This window comes from Dermochelys coriacea, chromosome 25 (genome assembly GCF_009764565.3).
Source record: "Dermochelys coriacea isolate rDerCor1 chromosome 25, rDerCor1.pri.v4, whole genome shotgun sequence".
NCBI lineage: Eukaryota > Metazoa > Chordata > Testudines > Dermochelyidae > Dermochelys > Dermochelys coriacea.
In genome coordinates, this window is record NC_050092.1 from 6900619 (window position 1) to 6918186 (window position 17568).

Sequence of the window (17568 nt, forward strand, 5' to 3'; positions counted from 1 at the left end):
GGGTGCAGCAGCACCCCCTGGCTTGAAGTGGTTTCCATCATATGCAGGGTTTACAGTTTGGGGCAATGGCCCCACTATACAAACTGTTCCAACACCACAGGACATGAGGTTCTCTGTTCATGGAAAGTGGCACAGTAAGTTTCCCACTGCTACGGTGCATTACCCCTGATCTGGAGAGACCAGCTCTGCTGCAGAAAGAGGAGTTTGCTCTTCATGGACCATTCCTTCCTTCCTCTCTCTATAAAGGCTGCCAACAGTGGGACCAGCAGGTGCCAGCTGGCGTGAGGAGAGGGGGGGTAGTTTTGTCATGTGGACAGCTTGGATAAGACCATTGACATGACACACACACAGCCTTCAGATGGAGACAGCCTTTGATTGCTACCAACCTGGACTGAATGTAAATGGGTGGCCAAGCAGTGAAAGGAACCTCAGCAGTCATCAGGCCCCTCAGCCCTTTAGACCACGAGTGAAAATAATTTGGTGGCAATCATTCAGTTGCCACTAGGCAACTCTGTGATGCTTCTCCACCATGGCTAATAGTGAGGGCACAGCAGTGATAGAAACCTGGGTGCTAATTCTGGCTCTGCCACTGTCCTCCTATGTCAGTTTGGGAAGTCTTTTTCCCACTCTTTGCCTGTTCAGAATGTAAGCTCTTCTCAGCAGATCCTAACACAAAAAAAGCCCCAAATTTCGTTATTACTGTGTAATAACAAATAACTATAATAACAATGGCTCTGAGGATGAATCTCATTGTGCCAACAGACCACTCTATTGACAGTCAGGGTGACATTATAACAGCTTATTGTCTTTTACCTGGTGGCTCCCAGACACCCTCTCCCTCAGCTTTGTCCTCACAGGTCACCCGGTGACAGATGGAGCAGGAGGCAAGGCAGAGTGGTAGAAGTCTTGGGGGAGGGAATCTCTCCTGAATGTGAATGTCCCTCCCTTCCTTCAAAACCTTAGGTGATTTTCACACCCTGCCCACCACCTAGATTATTCCCAGACAATGCCTGATGGCATGTTTGGGAGATCAGATGCCTGGTTGTTTTCTGGACTCTGCCACTCACTAGCTATGAGAATCTGGGCAAACCACTTAATCTCTCTGTCCTTTAATTTCTCCTCCAGTCAAAGGGGGCATTCACACCTTCCCAGCTTTACAAAGAGCTTTGGGAGTGTCAGCTGAAAGGTGTTACGCAAGTCCAAAATGTTATAAAGTTTTTACAATTAAGACCTAAAGCTGCAGGCTCAGGCTAAGTGAAAATCCCCCAGGGAGTTGCCCATATGTTTACATGTAATATCTGCTGCTCAGAAGGAAAGACAAATTATTAGCCATTTCAAATCTACGTATAAACTTGGGACTTGATTTTATTTAAGGGTATCTTTCCACTCTTTGGCTTGTCCATTTAGTCAGCTTTCCAAGGCAGTAATTGTCTTTCACTATGTGTACGTACAGAACTGTGAGGTCTTGATCATGACTGGGGTTTCCAGGTGCTTCTGTAATATGATTTCTTCCTTCTGAACTAGATGGTTCATATTTTTAACGATAAATGGGACGCTTCCGTTCTTCTAGAGAGAGAGACAGATTTTTCTGCTTGGCATCCCATATTCACATCCAGCAGAGCCTCATGGGATACAAAAGTGGAAGTATCCATGAGTAGATATTTTTCCACCAAAATGCTATTTTGGCAGCAACAACAACAAATCCATCCAGGTTTGGCAACACCAAAACATTTTGCAAATTCATATGGACTTTGCCAAATTGTTTCAGTTGTGGGGGACGGACTTTGAAAAAAAGTCTGAAAAAAATGAAGCTTTTTGATTTTTTTTAAATTCAAAACAGCTTTTTTGTTTCACAATTTTCATGAATAAAAAAAGAATTTAAAAACATGAAAAAATAATCAAAATCAAATGTTTTGTCTGATCCCAAATTATTTTTTTTAACTTTTTGATTCACCAAAAAGTTTGAAAAGTTGTATTTTTGGTTTGACCCAAAATTAATTTTTTTTGTCCAATTTTTTTTGGAATTTCCAGCTGACTGAAAAATCCACTCTTTGCCCAAATTTATCTGTGGTGCCTACTTTGTTGTACGAGGCTTGTACCCAACTACAAATGTCCAGTGCTACAGATGACATAGCAGTGTGAGACCCTGTCCAAAGCCATGTTTTTTGTGTGATCACGCCAGGTTGGTGCTTTAATTAGGACTTTAATAAACCGGATAATTATTTACTTAATTTGAGCATCTGAATTTAAATCTCTCTTGAGTTGAATGCTCCATGGATTTAAGACACAGGCTACGTCAGACTGTATTAGGTTACTGGTTTAACTGGTATAGTACCTTGCCTACAAGAGTGGCTAATAAGTGAGCTGTAGCTCACGAAAGCTTATGCTCAAATAAATTTGTTAATCTCTAAGGTGTCACAGGTACTCCTTTTCTTTTTGCGAATGCAGACTAACACAGCTGCTACTCTGAAACCTGCTAATAAAGTGCTGACCTATTGTGCAATAATGCTGTATGTAGCTGGAACGGTGGGAAAATTCTCAGAGACCCCTACAGCAATCAAGTGATTGTCAGCCTAGTTTGAGATCTGATAAGTTGTAATGTGGCTTGCATAACCACAGATGCAATGATGTTGAAAATGAGTTCCAGGCATTCAAGTTATAAAAGCCATACCTTGCACTGAGTGTGATCTGTCTTGTCTTCTTTGCCTCCACTTGTGTCTTTGCATGGTCTGGGGCATGGACCTTTCCCTGGACCACAGATATTTACAGTCCTATAAAAGAAATAATAATGGGCCAAGTTGTATACAACAGGCTCGTAACATGGTGATACGGTTGCTTTTCCCAGCTTTGGAAAGAGCTTCTGTTTATTAATTGTTATTATTATTTCTACTAGGGCCATAGTGTGCTAGGTGGCTTCCAGAGGAGAAGGCCTGGTCCCTGCTCCACAGAGCTCATGAGTAAAGAGCATTATATACTGTAAGTGCTAAGTATTATAAAATGCGATGTAACAACACTACAGGGTCATATCACCTGCACATGGGTGCCAGGTTTGTATAATTTTTGGGGGTGCCCAGAACGGATCCAAGTCCCACCCCCCACACCTACCTTATAAGCCGATATATATCCTTATCCCTGTCCACCACTCCTCCAGCTGGGACCAGGAGCAGGGCCATGTCTCCAGGAGTGGGGGACCAGGATAAGGGTAAGGGGGCCGAGCCCCAGGCCTAAGCCGTGATCCCGCGTAAAACGTGGGGGTGCTGCAGCAGTCCCTGCATCCCTAGTTCCCGCACCTATGAAAATAAGTTTAAGCGTTGATGCTCAGTGGACAATTGTGAACAGAGGTATTGTTCACATCAAAATGTATATAAAATATAAGCCCAAACATTAGTGGAGCCCTGCCCACGTTCCTAAATATTGGTGGAACACGGGCACCATGGGCCCATATAACTCATCGCCTATGCGTGACCTGCAACATCTGAACAGGGGGCCTTCAGCACCTGAAAGCAGAAGCTGCTCCTCGTTGAACTAAAGCAGCTTGCCCAGAAGGGAGGAATAAATAGCAAACCACTATATGGGACCTATCCATTTGGGATGTGGGGGGGACGCAGAAAGAGACACATTGTGATACTCATCAGGGTCAGCTCAGGATTTCATGGCCTGGAACTTTCCTTGCTAATGCAGTCTACACAGCTGGACACACTCTGTCTCTGTTATTTAAGGTTGGGTAGGGGGAAAGCTGTTCTTTGGGCAAGGACTGACCAGTGATTCCTTTGGTTTGAATCCAGAGTGCCCCTTTCCCTTCAGGGGGAAAAACTTGTTCAATCTGCTGGCTCATGGAACTTCCTGGGTTTCTTTCCCCCAGATCAAAACAAAAAAATAATGTCCCACACACACAGTCACACCCCTCTGCCTTGGAGGGGTGGAGAAAGAAAACAGACTTTGTTATTCCAGCTTTACACATATCTTGACTGTGTGCAATGCTTAGATACTGCAGTGAGAGCTGATGCAGAGAAACCAGGCCGTCAGCAAAGAGGCAATGTGGTCTAGTGGCCAGAGTACTAGAGTGGGGTCAGAGACATAGGGTCTATTCTTAGCTCTGCTAGGGACCTGCTTTGATCTGACTTTCATCCTGCCTCTGTTTCCCTCTCCCACCCTGTCTATTTAAAGAATAAGTTTTTCTCAACAGGAACTGTTTGGACAGTTCCTAACACAATGGAACCCAGTTCCAAGCAATGGCTCAGAAGAAGAATACCATTGTGCACAGAGAACATCTCCTGACAAGTAGGGCTGATATTACCACAGCTTGTTGTTGACTTTGACACGTTGGCTTCAGACACCCTCATCTTCTCCAACTTTGCCCATCTACTTGCCATGTTAGGCAGCAAGGGGTAGAATGGCGGAAGTCACGGGGAGAGAATCTCTCCTGAGCCCTGTGTGTGATGTGCCCTCCCGTCATTCAAAATCCTAGGTAATTTCTGCATCAAGCCCATAACTTTCATTCAAGCCATAGCATGTCATTTAGCAAGACATCCAGTCTTGACTTAAAGACCTCAAGTGACAGAGAGTCTACCACATCCATCAGAAGTTGGTCCAGTGATTAATCACTCACTGTTAAAAATTTTGCACCCGATTTCTCTTTAGAATTTGTGGTGCAGCTTGTGCTGTGTGTAAATGCTGAAAGGGAACTATACCGTATGCACCAGATCTTCCAAAACAGCTTCACTCCCATTAGGCACCAAAATAAGTGGTCCGATTTTCAAGCCAGCTCAGCACGTTTGGTGACAATTTGTTTACAAGTATCGCAATGGGAGCAGCTTGGAAAAATTCCCACTTGTCTTGGGAAATGCAAGAAAGGATGTGGAACGGGATGAGAACCTTAACCCTAGCTCCAAGTCTGATACCCATAGGAACTCTAACCCAGCGCAGGGAGCCCAACCCATAGAAACCCTAACCCTAGCCCCAAGTCCCGTACTCATAGGAACCCTAACCCTAGAGCAGGAAGCCGTACCCATAGGAGTATTGTATGACAGCACGTCTCCCTAATCAGATAACCTCAAAATGTGATAATCCAGAGACTAGTCTGCCCACATGTTTCAAATTGGAGAAACAATTCCCTTGACAGAGGTGCTCTATTAATAGAAACAATAAGGCAACTGTATGTGAAAAGCTGGTTTTATACTGCCAGTCCTTGGAGGGACAGTGTCTGAATTTAGATCTTCAGAGATTTCAGAGTAGCAGCTGTGTTAGTCTGTATTTGCAAAAAGAAAAGGAGTACTTGTGGCACCTTAGAGACTAACAAATTTATTTGAGCATAAGCTTTTGTGAGCTACAGCTCACAAAAAGTGATGAAGTGAGCTGTAGCTCACGAAAGCTTATGCTCAAATAAATTTGTTAGTCTCTAAGGTGCCACAAGTACTCCTTTTCTTTTTGCGATCTTCAGAGGGAGGCTTTGCCTTCTTATCTTGAGTCTTTGGAAGAGGGACACATACCCCCTCTAAAGAATGTGGTGCTGTCTAAGGAGGGGGATAGCTGGGATCTTTGGAAGAAAGGGTTTGGTTTCCTTTGGGGAGTGTGAAATATCATCCTGCATTTCCTGCCAATCAATGGTAAGAAGTTCAGCTGGGAACAGGCAAAGACATGGCCCCTGACAAGTTGTTCTCTTTTATTCTAGGATTAAGTGCAACAGAATAACCTTCTGCTTCTCCTCCCCTTCTGAGTCACCTGACTTCTTCCTACCCTGCACTCCCCTACCTGCAGACAAGGTCACACACATGGCCTTGTGGGCTCTGCTGAAATCAGCTTTCAGATTAGTCTAGCCCCTCTCTAGCAAGAATCCTCTTTGGCCAGCCCAGTGCGCCTTCCCGCTAGACCAAACGTTATTTCGATGGGGGAGAGGACATGTGATGGCTGCTGTCTTGGCTAACACAATTGAACCAGGGAGCTCCAGAGCTAAAAGCATGAGCTGCTGCAGCTTGAGCTAAAGAGTCCAAGCTTCGGAGCACATGGTTGTAGCAGACGTGCATCCTCTGCAGATCAGGCACAGAGGACCCGGAGGACTCTGAGTTACTACAGTGAATTCTTTCCCAGCTGTCTGGCTGGTGGGTCTTGCCCACCTGCTCAGAGCCTAAATGATTGCCATATTTGGGGTCGGGAAGGAATTTTCCCCAAAGTCAGATGGGCAGAAACCATGGGGGGTTTTGACTTTCCCCTGCAGCATGGGACACGGGTCACTTGCTGGAGTGGGTGGGTGAGGTTCTGTGGCTTGCGATGTGCACAATCCACAGAATAGATCACAAGGGGCCCTTCCTGTATCGGTGGCTCTATAGACATTAACTTGTAAATGTCCAGTCCTTTTCTGACTCCTGCTAAACACTTGGCCTCAGCGAGATCTCATGGCAGGGAGTTCCACAAGTCAACAGTGTGTGGTGAAAAACTATTTCCTTTGATCAGTTACCAATTTGCCACCTTTTGAATGTCCCCTTCTTACAGCAGCAGAACAGGGGAAGAGATGTTCCCGCTCTACTCTCTCCATGCCATTCATTACAGTGCATTCTTTTATCATGACACCTGGAGCTGACTATGCTCCAGGTTCAAACCCCGTTATGATTGTTGGCTCATTTATTTTGCAGTGGTGCCCATCGCCCCAGGCGGGACTGGGGCCCCATTGTGCTGGGCGCTGTACAAACACAGATGAAGAGACAGTCCTGGCCCCAATGAGCTACCTCTGCTCACCTACTTGCTTCCTTGTGTAACCCACTGGTGAGTGTATAGGGTCCCATCTCTGGCCATCGGAGATATTTGCTACTAGCAGTCACAGGGCCACATGGCATTGTAGGCAATCTCATTACACCATCCTCTCCGTGGTATTTGACTCGATTTAAGATCTATTTTATTCATAGGGAGGTGCTCTGATGGAGGAGCTGCATGGAAAGTTGCACATGTGGTTGTGCCCAGGAATGAGATGGTTTTGGGAGGAAATTATTATAAAGAGAGTTCTCTTATGACAAAATGCCACCTTCCGAAAGATCCCCAACCTTTTTACTCAAGGATCTACATTTAAACAGAATGACAAATTAATTTCCTTTTTATTGTTAATGTGCAGTACAAAATCTTGCTGCTATTAGAAAAATGTGACTTCTTCTCCTGTGGAATTGTGGTATAAACATGGTGCTTGTAAAGGAAAAGCTTTCAAACCAAGTCTGTACACAAGAGAAGCACCAAAAAGAGGAGAGGTATTGAGAAATTTGCTTACCCTTTTTAGCATACTCAGAGGAGGAGGAGGGCTCCCCAGCCAGCAAACCACAGTCCTTAGCCAGGTTCTTTGAATAAGTAATGTATGATGTGTAACTTTGCCTTAACAAGAAGTTTGCTGGTTTTTATGTTTGGAGCGGACTATGCTCCATTTTCAAACCTCATGATGACTGTTGATCACTTATTTTTGGAAAAGGACGGGATAACAAGAACATTCAGAGTGATAACAGAAAATAATAAATAAATTAACAAACAGGAAGTTTATAAAGCGATCTAAACCCATCTGCTTCAGAGCATGAGCCAGACCCTAAAAAATGGGGTCAGGAGGAAACAGACAGGTTATCTCACACTTGCCTATTGCAGGGGATCTTTAATCTTCCCTTGAAGTAGCTAGGGACAGGACACTACACTAGATGGATCCTGCTCTCATCCAATCTGGTAATTTCTGTGCTGCTAAATTGGCAGTTCTACATGCTCCAGTAAGTAGAGCTGGTCAACACTGTTCTCACAAAAGAGTTTTCATCCGAAAATTTGTTGTTTTCTTTAATTGAAACTTTTGCGAAAAATACTGACTTTTGGGGAAGTTTTCATTCATCACTTTTTTTTTTTTGGTGACATTTAAAATCAAAATTGCTTTTAGTTAAAAGCATTCTCAAAAATGTGCTGTTTACCCAAACCTGAGTTCTTTTCTCCTTCTTTCTTTTTTAGTAAGTGGGGAAAAAGTAGTTGATCAAAAAAATCACATTTTTTCTTTTGGCAAACACGATATCTGGTAGTCACAAACAAAATTTTAAAAAATTGAACAATGGATTCTATTTCAAACTGCAAAATGGAAAGAACTTCAAAGTTTTGGGTTTTGTGTTGGTGAAAAGTGTCATTTTTTTTAAAAGCAGCTGTACCAGCAAATCCGAAAAGGACAGCCCCTATCATATCAATGGAAAATAAAAGATTATAATGTCTGTGTGCATATGTAGGCAGGCACAGAGGTTTTGAAATGGTTTCTGATTACAGCTGCATCTACTTTTCCAGCTCACGTTCTCCATCCCTCCCCACAACCTTCCGGCTTAGAGATTTAAACCCTCCAGCCAACCTGTTCTCTTTGGCAAGCACATTGGAAGGTCTGGACGGAGAGTGCTGCTTTCTCCTCTAGTGGCATTTCCCAGAGATGGAGCAATAGTGAGTTCATGCTTCCTGGCTCTGCTCTCGATGACCTCACATAGTGGGTGCTCCTTTAGAACCAGAGGGGCAGGGCGGGTTGTAAGTGACTCCAGCGTTGCCAGAAGCACCTTGAGGCTCTCAATATCTGGCTGCTCAGTGTGACAGCAGCTTTGGGTGGTGTGAGGGGAAATACAGATAAGCTAGACCCAGCTAAGAAGCAAACAGCAGGTGAGCAAGCTACCTAGAGCTTCATTCAATAGTGTTGCTTAGATTTTTTTTCCCTTTCACTTTTTACTTTATGGATTTCTTCACCTGGACTTTCTGTACTTCCCTCATGCTAATAGTTGACAAAGGCTTATTTTGCTGGGAGACAAGTTATCTACACTGTGGGCCTGATTCTGTCTTACCCTGCAGCTGGTGCAGTCATTCACACCACTGCAAAAGTGAACGCAAACTGCTGCCAGATCAGGATGGAATTAGTTTACATCCACTTTGCTTTGGCATGAACGACCACACAAAATGCAGGGCCATGGAGAATGAGACCCACTAATAACTTTAATCTGCTTCTCCAATGTTTGGTTTTATTTCCAGAGTTGCATTCCCACTCTTACTGAGGAACAGCATGAGTTTAATTAAGGTAGAGGTATCTTAAACATAGTCTGCTAACCTGGAGCAAAATAAGGGACAGATGTTTATTCACAGCCCAGTTTGTTTGTTATTATGGTACAGTAGATGATGTGAGAAGTTGTTTGTTTTAATATTACATTCCTATTTTCTCTCCCTTTGAATTTCCCCATGGAGATACAAATAAATCAAATTCAGGTCTCACTTACGCTAGTATGAATCTGAGAAACTGCATGTACTCAGTGGAATTACTCTGGATTTCACTGGTGTAAGTGGCAGCAGAATTTGGGTCCCTAATTTCAAGGAACATGGTCAAGATACAAATTGTACTGTTTCCCCCCCCCCCCCCGAAACATTCTCTTCACTCTTAGATTATTAAAACTGAAAAAGGCAAAAAGAAAGCAATCAAATGTAATGCCTGCTGGGTGTTTAGAAGATTTAAAGCACAATGTCAATGCCAAGTTTTATTATTTCACATTTTAGACTTTTCAGAGCTAGGGAAGTGTAACTAGAAGCATTAGTTTCTGTTATGTATCTAATCAGTTTCAGTCTGGGAACCTTATGTCCTAATGTAAATCTATTGAATTTGTGTTTCCAATGGTTACTGTAGGAGAAGATTTAACTACTGAAAAACATTTACATAGCACATCTATGAGGGAATTTAGTTTGCACTGGCTGGGGCTTTCAATGGCACCTAAGGTGCCCAACTCATTGATTTTCTGTGGATATTGGGTACCTGCCTCTAAGCCATTAGGTTCTGGGTGCCATTTTCTAGATTTCATAGTGGATCCCAGGCTAAATATGAGTGAACAGTGTAACACTGTTGCAAAAAAAGCAAATGTCATTGTGGGATGTTTTAGCAAGAGCGTTATAAGTAATAAGTTATAAGTAAGACACGAGAAGTAATTCTTCCACTGCATGCTGATAAGGCCTCAACTGGAGTAGTTCAGGAAAGATGTGGATAAATTGGAGAAAATCTAGAGAAAAGCAACGAAAACGATGAAAGGTCTACAAAACATGACCTATGACGGAAGCTTGAAAAAAATGGGTTTGTTTAGTCTGGAGAAGAGAAGACTGAGGGGGGACATAACAGTTTTCAAGTGCTTAAAAGGTTGTTACAAGGAGGAGGGAGAAAACTTGTTCTCCTTAACCTCTCAGGATAGGGCAAGAAGCAATGGGCTTAAAGTGCTGCAAGGGCGGTTTAGGTTGGACATTAGGGAAAACTTCCTGTCAGGGTGGTTAAGCACTGGAATAAATTGTGTTGTGAGGGATTGTGGAATCTCCACCATTGGAGATTTTAACGAGCTGGTTAGACAGACACCTGTCAGGGATGGTCTAGATAATACTTAGTCCTGCATGCAGGCAGGGGACTGGACTAGATGACCTTTCGAGGTCCCTTCCAGTCCTATGATTCTATGTCTGGTGAGAGAGATGACCAGTGATGCTGGCAGCTGTTTTAGTGCTTATATTTGGGGAGTTTCTAGAATGTCATGCAGCTCCTGAGCTGCAAGGGACAAGGAAGACACATTCTGCAATTTGATGTACAACAGAAAGAGAAGGAGACTTAGGCCAGGTCTACACTAAAAAGCCAGCTACATCTCTCAGGGGTGGGAAAACCAGGAGGAAGGCCTGCTCGGCTCCATAGAAACCAGAGACTCGTCCAGCCACCCCCCCAGCTCTGCTGAATGTAAATTACACACCTAAAGGGTCCCAACGACTGAAAAACACCTTGACAATTTCAAACTCTTTCTGCAGCAGGAGTAATCTGGCCTCTGGGACTATGGCGTTTTTTCACTGGTTGCCAAATTTGGGGTCAGGAAGGAATTTCCCCACAGCCCGGTGTTTTCTCATCTTTTTTTAGGCTGAGGTGTGTCTGGCTCACAGGATCAATTTCCCATAACTGCAACTGGGGAGCAGGGGGTGGTAATGAAGGGGAGAAAAGGGGCCTCGCCTTTTCTCTCCTCTCTGCTGTAATTAGAGATGGGGCTCAAGCCATAAAGTCTGGATCCAGATTTCAAACCCCATCCCCCAAGGTTGAGGGAGTTTGGATCCAGGACTTTGGCTTGCAGCATAAGGAGCACATCCATTTGCAGAATTTGGATCTGGCCCTGCCCTGGGTTTGAATTAAAAAACAAGGGGGCGGGTGAATGGGCTAATCTCTAGCTTAACCCAGTGGCACACCCTAGTTTTACAAGGAGTGTGACTGCCAAGGGCTTGGATGTTGGTTTTTTGCTCAAACTGGCTGGTGCAATATGTGCTCATGAACAGAGATGCAGGAAGGCAGGCAGAGCAGGTTTCACCTCTTCCCTAGTGGCATGCAGTGCACTCTTCCTCTCCGGGAACAACCTAACCAGCTTCTCTCCCTTGGCAGAGAGAGCCCCAAAATGCCGAGCATATTCGCCTACCTCACCTCCGAAGTTGACTGGTGCGAAGGCAACTTTGAGCACTCTGAGGTCATCGCGGAGTACTACAACACGGTGAGTGTGAGCAGCCAGGGGGGCAAGGACTCACTGCGGTCTGCTGTGCTGTGACTGTGAAACTCACACACATCCCTGGGGCAGTTGAAAACAGCAACTGTGGGGCAAATGCTGTGTATAATTGAGGGAAGAGGCAAGCGGAGATGGGATAGGCCAGGCAGGTCTGAGAAGTGGGCTTGTGCTTTGGCTATCTCCGGGCACCCCCTGCTTTGAATATCAGTGTTTTGGGAGAGTGGGTGTGGAAAGAAGGTGCTAAAAGCCAGGTAAATCATGGGATATTTATTGCTGATGAAAGTGAGGTGCTGGCAGCGTCAGCTGGAGTTGGGGATTCTGGAGGTGGGTATGGTGCAGGGTTCCCACTCTGAGAGCTCTGCGAAAATCCTGCTTTTCAGTCCAGCAGGTCTTCTGCCAGTTGCTGTATACACCACAGCCAGATTCATGTAATACAGAGAAAAATACATGAGGGGCTGAAACGCACCGCAAGCCAGCTTCTGAACCCAGGACTCCAGAATGTGGAATGTTAATGCATTAACAAACCACATCCCCACCACACTTAAGAACGCAGTCACTGCCAGGCTAGATCAGAGGAGAGGGCCCATCTAACCCAGGGTCCTCTCTCTGATAGTGGCCGGGACTAGCTTTTTCAGGGGAAGGTGCTGCAGTAGGCAGTCATGGCATAACCTGCCCTGGGAATGTTTCCTCCTTCCCCCATCCCCAATAGTTAGGAACTGGAGCTTGTGCATTTGTATCCCTCCCCAGGCTCTTGTTTAATAACTGTTCTAATTCTGGACGTTCCCATCATCCATAGAGATGGTTCTTCCTTTTGTGATATCTCCCAGTTTTAACAATTCCCTTAACACATTACTGCAGCTTCCCCCTACTAACCCACTGCCAGCGCCTGCACTGCGGAGTGGATCTTCTGTTCGATCGTGGAACCCATTCAATTCACACAGTTCTCTATGGGTACAGCTAGGCTGCAGCTGGGAGCGAGCCTCCCAGCTCTGGCAGACAGAAGTGCGCTAGCTCCGCGCAAATTGGTGGTGGCTCAGGCTAGCCAGCTGCATCTAAATCTGTCTGATCCCCTGGGTCCCAGCTCGGGTGGCTAGCCACTGCCTGTCCCATAATGTCCACACTGTGTTTTAGCCCACTAACATGAGCCTGACTATCCAGGCTGGGAGGCACAGTGCCAGCTCAGAGTAGACATTACCCTGAAGTCCCCCGGACAAATTCCCCCTTGGTGCAAGTGAACACACATCCTACAGATTTCAAAGAGGTATTGCACCTGCTTATACCAGAGCTGAGTTTGGTCCAGATAGAACACCCCTGTGGTATACATTACCCTGGTCTTACACAACCCAGCAAATGTCATCATCAGTGCAAGTATCCCTACATTGCCACTGGCACCCACTGTCTGACTGACTAAGGCCTACACTGCATATAACTTGCACAGCAAGTGGTGGTGCATCGCTGCTGAGTGGCCCATATCAGATGGGGGGATAGCAAGCAAGGACGCTAACATTTTTTACACTTGGTTTACTCAAGTCAGACACTTAAGCCAGCATTCTCAAATGGGACTAGCAGTTCCCAGTGCCCCCAAAGATACCCTAAAGGGGCCTGGTATCAGAAAGCGGTGAGCAATCCACCCTCTGAAAACGAAGCTCCTTGGAGACGTCTCAAACTCAAAAAAATCATGAATCTTGGCCCTATGTTTTTTAGCACCTAAATAAGTTCAAAGGTAAAAATGTCACGAGATGTAGGAGCAGAGTGCCGTTTTCAAAAGAGACTTGGGCTCTTCAGGCCAGATTGTTAAAGATACTAACGCACCTAAAGATGCAGATAAGCCCCAATGGGATTCTCAAAAGGACCTAAGGCCCCGACCCTCAAAGGCATTTAGGAGGAAATCAATGGGAGTTAGATGCTGAAATACCTTTGAGAAGGTGGGCGCAAGTCACTTTTGAAAAGGAGACTTAGGCACTGGAATGCTGAGCCAAGCAATGACTGTAAAAATCTGGGACAGAAGCTCTTAAATCCTCTAGGTGCTTCTGAAAATGTCACCTTAAATGTCTAAATATGGGTTTAGGTGCTTAACTTTCAAACCTGGAGGCCTAAAGTTCTGACCTAACTAGGTTTGTCTTATTTCATTCCCACTAGCCAGGCCTCATACACAAGCTTGTCTCTCATAGGATGGAGAACGAGATAAAAGTATTTTTATACCCAGGTGCTCAACTAGTGAGACCAAGAACGAATATAGATTATGCAGACAGCGTAAACCTTAAAGGATTTGTTTTGGTGATTAAGTGGCTAGTTGTGTCCCTTCAGTTTGAACTCAGAGCAACTGCTCAGAGAGAGAGAGAGATTTTTCTGGTCCTTGGGGGCACCTGATCTCACTTACTCCAATTGTACACTTATTATGCCCAGAACCACAAAGGGATATAGGCTCTTAACTTCCAATGAAATCAATGGACATTAGGAGCCTAAATATCTTGTGGATCTGGGCTTTACTTCTTTGACTGCAGTGGAATCGTGCCCTATGAAGGTAATTTTGATCCACACTCAGGTTCAGCTCCCGATTCAAGAAAGCATCCCTTAAGTGGATGTTGAAGCATGTACTTAATTCCCAGTTGGAAGCAGGTCCTTGGGACTAAAGCATATTCTGAAGTGCTGTCCTGACTGGGAGTGGACTTGAGAACATCCATAAGTGTTCTCCTGAATAGGGCTCTTGCATTCAGTTGTAAGAGCCTTATCCTGCAAGGTGCTGAGCACCCACAGCTATTCTATTAAAATCAATGGGAGTTAAGAGTACTCAGCACCCCTCAGAGCAGGCCCTCAGCAAGAGGAAAATCAGGACCATCATCTTCCTCTTTGCATCCATCGTAACTGACCATTTTTCCACCTTTAAAACCCAGCCCTTCCCCCATAACGCTGTCCCATTTTGCTTGGGGCCATGATAATGCTTTCAGGTTGTGCGTTGGCAAACAGACCCACAAATGCTCTCACGCGGCCTCCAAGGAGAATGCGGCACAGCGTCCACTAACAAATTGCAACATTCAACAGATTATCGTACGTCACCCATCTGGCAACCATGGGATTGAGTCGCTGGTGACGATAATGTGGCTGCTAGGCTACTGTCAGCAAACATTGCTTTGACCCATTGTTGCAGGGCATGGCTGGGCCACTATGGACCATGGTGGTTAAAAGATCAATAAGCATCTCAGAAAAAAGGAGGACTCTAGGGTGGGGCTGGTCATAGGATATGGAGCCTTTCACCTACAGAGCCATAGTGACCAAAAGTTAGTGCCACCTGAGGGTGGTTTAGAGGCCCCCTGGGAAAGGGGTGACCTCAGACCAGTTCAGTTTTCCTGTGGCAAGATTCTCTGCTCAATAAGGAGGCTGCTGGATCCTGCAGTGTCCAGGTGGATTCCCCTGGTACAGCATGCTGTTGTAATCCAATTCCTGCGCCAATACATGCCTGGATCACAGGAGCAGAGTCTGCATCCGAAAGAGACAATCACATTCACCTGGCCAGGCAAAGAGAATAAAAAGCCTTCCTAGAAACTCTGCTAGGTGATCATCGTACAACAGCTGCGACATGCCCAGAAGGAGACTCTAATGCGACATGCCCGGAAGGAGAACTCTAACAACAAAGGGCAGGCATGCCTGCTCCCTTAAAGGGACAGTATAAAAGGGTGCCTCATAGAGTTGCCAGGCATCTGGTTTTCAAACAGGAAGGGGCCCTGGTGGCTCCGATCAGCACGGGCTCTGCTCAGCTCCCCGGAAGCGGCCAGCATGTCTGGTCCCTAGGCAGAGGGGCAATCAGGGAAGTTCCACATGCTCCCCCGATCCCCAGCGCTGGCTCCGCAGCCCCTGACTGCTTCTGGGAGCAGTGCGGAGCCGGGGCAGGCAGGAAGCCTGCCTTAGCCCTGCTGCACCGCTGACCAGGAGCCGCCTGAGGTAAGCGCCACCTGGCCAAGCCCGCACCCCAACCCCTTGCCCCAGGTCAGAATCCCCTCCTGCACCCTAACTCCCTCCCAGACCCCAACCCCCTGCCCCAGCCCTGAGCCCCCTCCAACACCCAAACTCCCTCCTAGAAACCGCCCCCACACTCCAAATCCCTCAGCCCCGGCCCCACCTCAGAGCCCACCCCCAGCCAGAGTCTGCACCCCCTCCCGCACTCAACCCTCTGCCCCAGCTCTGAGTCCACTCCTGCACTCCAAGCCCCAACCCAGAGCCCGCTCCTGAACGCCAAACCACTCATCCCCAGTCCCACCCCAGAGCCTGCACCCCCAGCCAGAGCCCGCACCCTCTCCTGCACCCCAACCCCTACCCCAGCCGGGAGCCCCCTCCTGAACCCCTCATTTATGGCCCCACCCCAGAGCCTGCACCCCCAGCCGGAGACCTCACCCCCTCCCACATCCCAACCTGCTGCCCCAGCCCAGTGAAAGTGAGTGAGGGTGGGGGAGAGCGAGAGCTGGAGGGAGGGAGGCTGGAGTGAGTTGGGGTGGGGCCTTGGAGAAGGAGCGGAGCCTCAGGGAAGGGGGTGCAGGGCCAGCATGTTCAGTTTTGTGCAATTAGAAAGTTGGCAACCCTACTCTTCTGTGCCAGTCAGCTCTTAACCAAGCAGCCCTTCTCCTCGCCAGCTCAGCCTTCTTCAGCTCTCTCTAGTCAGCAGGCAAACCCCATCTTCCACACCCAAGGTCCCTCAGGGTCTCCTACAGGTCCCTTCGGCTGACTCTACACAGCTTCTTCTAGCAGCATCTTTCTCTTCCTTTCCCTTTATGAGGCCCAGATGCTTTCCCTTAAACCAGGTAATTACCCAGAGGTGCACTGGAACCCCCTCTCCCAAAAATGACCTGTCACCCTTTGGCAGGCAGAAACAATCCTCACTGCATCTTCCAGTTGCTTTCAGCAGTTTACCAGCATTAGCTTATTAGTCTTTTCCAGGTGCAGCTTTATCTAGCAACTCTCTGCCCCTACCAGACACGAAGGGCTGGGCTGGCATCTTGCAATGTGCACTGAGGGTGGGGCCCAGGAGCAGAGTCAACTGCTCCCAGCTTGTTCCATGGGGGAAGTCAGCTATCCCAGCTCTTCTTGTGGCACAGCTGACTTCTTCCTCTCTGCTGGCCAGTGCGTTGGGGTTGGGGTTGGATTCAGGGCTCGATCCACTCTTCCTCTATCTGCAAGGGAGCTGACAAGAGCACCCCATGGTGGTGGTTCTCCGAGCTACACTTTGACCTGTAACGTGAGTGAACCCCGCAGGGGAGAGTAGAGTAGTATCTTATACCCCAACTCCCCTGAGCAGGTATGTCAGCCAGCTCACAAGTGAGCCTTAGATAAGGTGTTTGACAGCACTGGCGGGGAATCAGATGAGACATTGATCAGCACCTTTGTCCTTCCTCTCCTCCCACCTTTCCCCCTTAGTCTGTTTATACCCCTTACTGGTAGGGCCATGTTGTATGCAGATCATATCCTCTTTGAGGCAGTCCCTCAGCTGGATCGAACTATGACAATTTGCATGAGGATCTGCCCCTTTTGTTTTCACTGTGAGGTGCACATACAGCAGTGGGTGCTTTAAAATGAATAAATAATACGACTCGTTTTGTATGCGTCAGCACTTTATACAAATCTTTTGGGCTTTATCTCTCATGCATGGCCTGGGGCCAGATCCTTTTCTGGATATTTATCAGTGTTGACTTCAGTAGAGCTATGCCCAATTAGATACACCAGCTGAAGATATGGCCCTCCCTATCTGTGGCTCCAGCTGCAGCATTAAATCAGCAGAACTTTCAATGAAGGCATCTTCTCAAAATGATCCTGGGTGGCATCTAAAAAGTTAAATTCTTACCATCCGCTGTGGTTTACTGCTACAGAATAACTTTATGCAAGACTGTGTTGTTCCATCCCATGTCTTAGATCAGGTCCTTTTTAAAACGTTATATAAAAATTAGATACAAAAGATAAAGCTACATATAAATTAAATAGTTAAATATGTAATCAATTATTTAGAATTGATGATTGCACTGTAATTCAGTAGCAGAAGTGTAATAATTCATATTAGCTA

General features: G+C 46.4%; 1 protein-coding gene across 1 annotated transcript in view; it reads left to right on the top strand.

Moving 5' to 3' along the window:
- Positions 1-17568, top strand: part of ACER1 (alkaline ceramidase 1) — a 55221-nt gene that overhangs the window by 6165 nt on the left and 31488 nt on the right. The window contains exon 2 of the mRNA XM_038384164.2: positions 11405-11510. Coding sequence (XP_038240092.1) covers positions 11418-11510 — 93 coding nt within the window. The 5' untranslated portion in view covers positions 11405-11417. The remainder of the gene's footprint in view (positions 1-11404; positions 11511-17568) is intronic.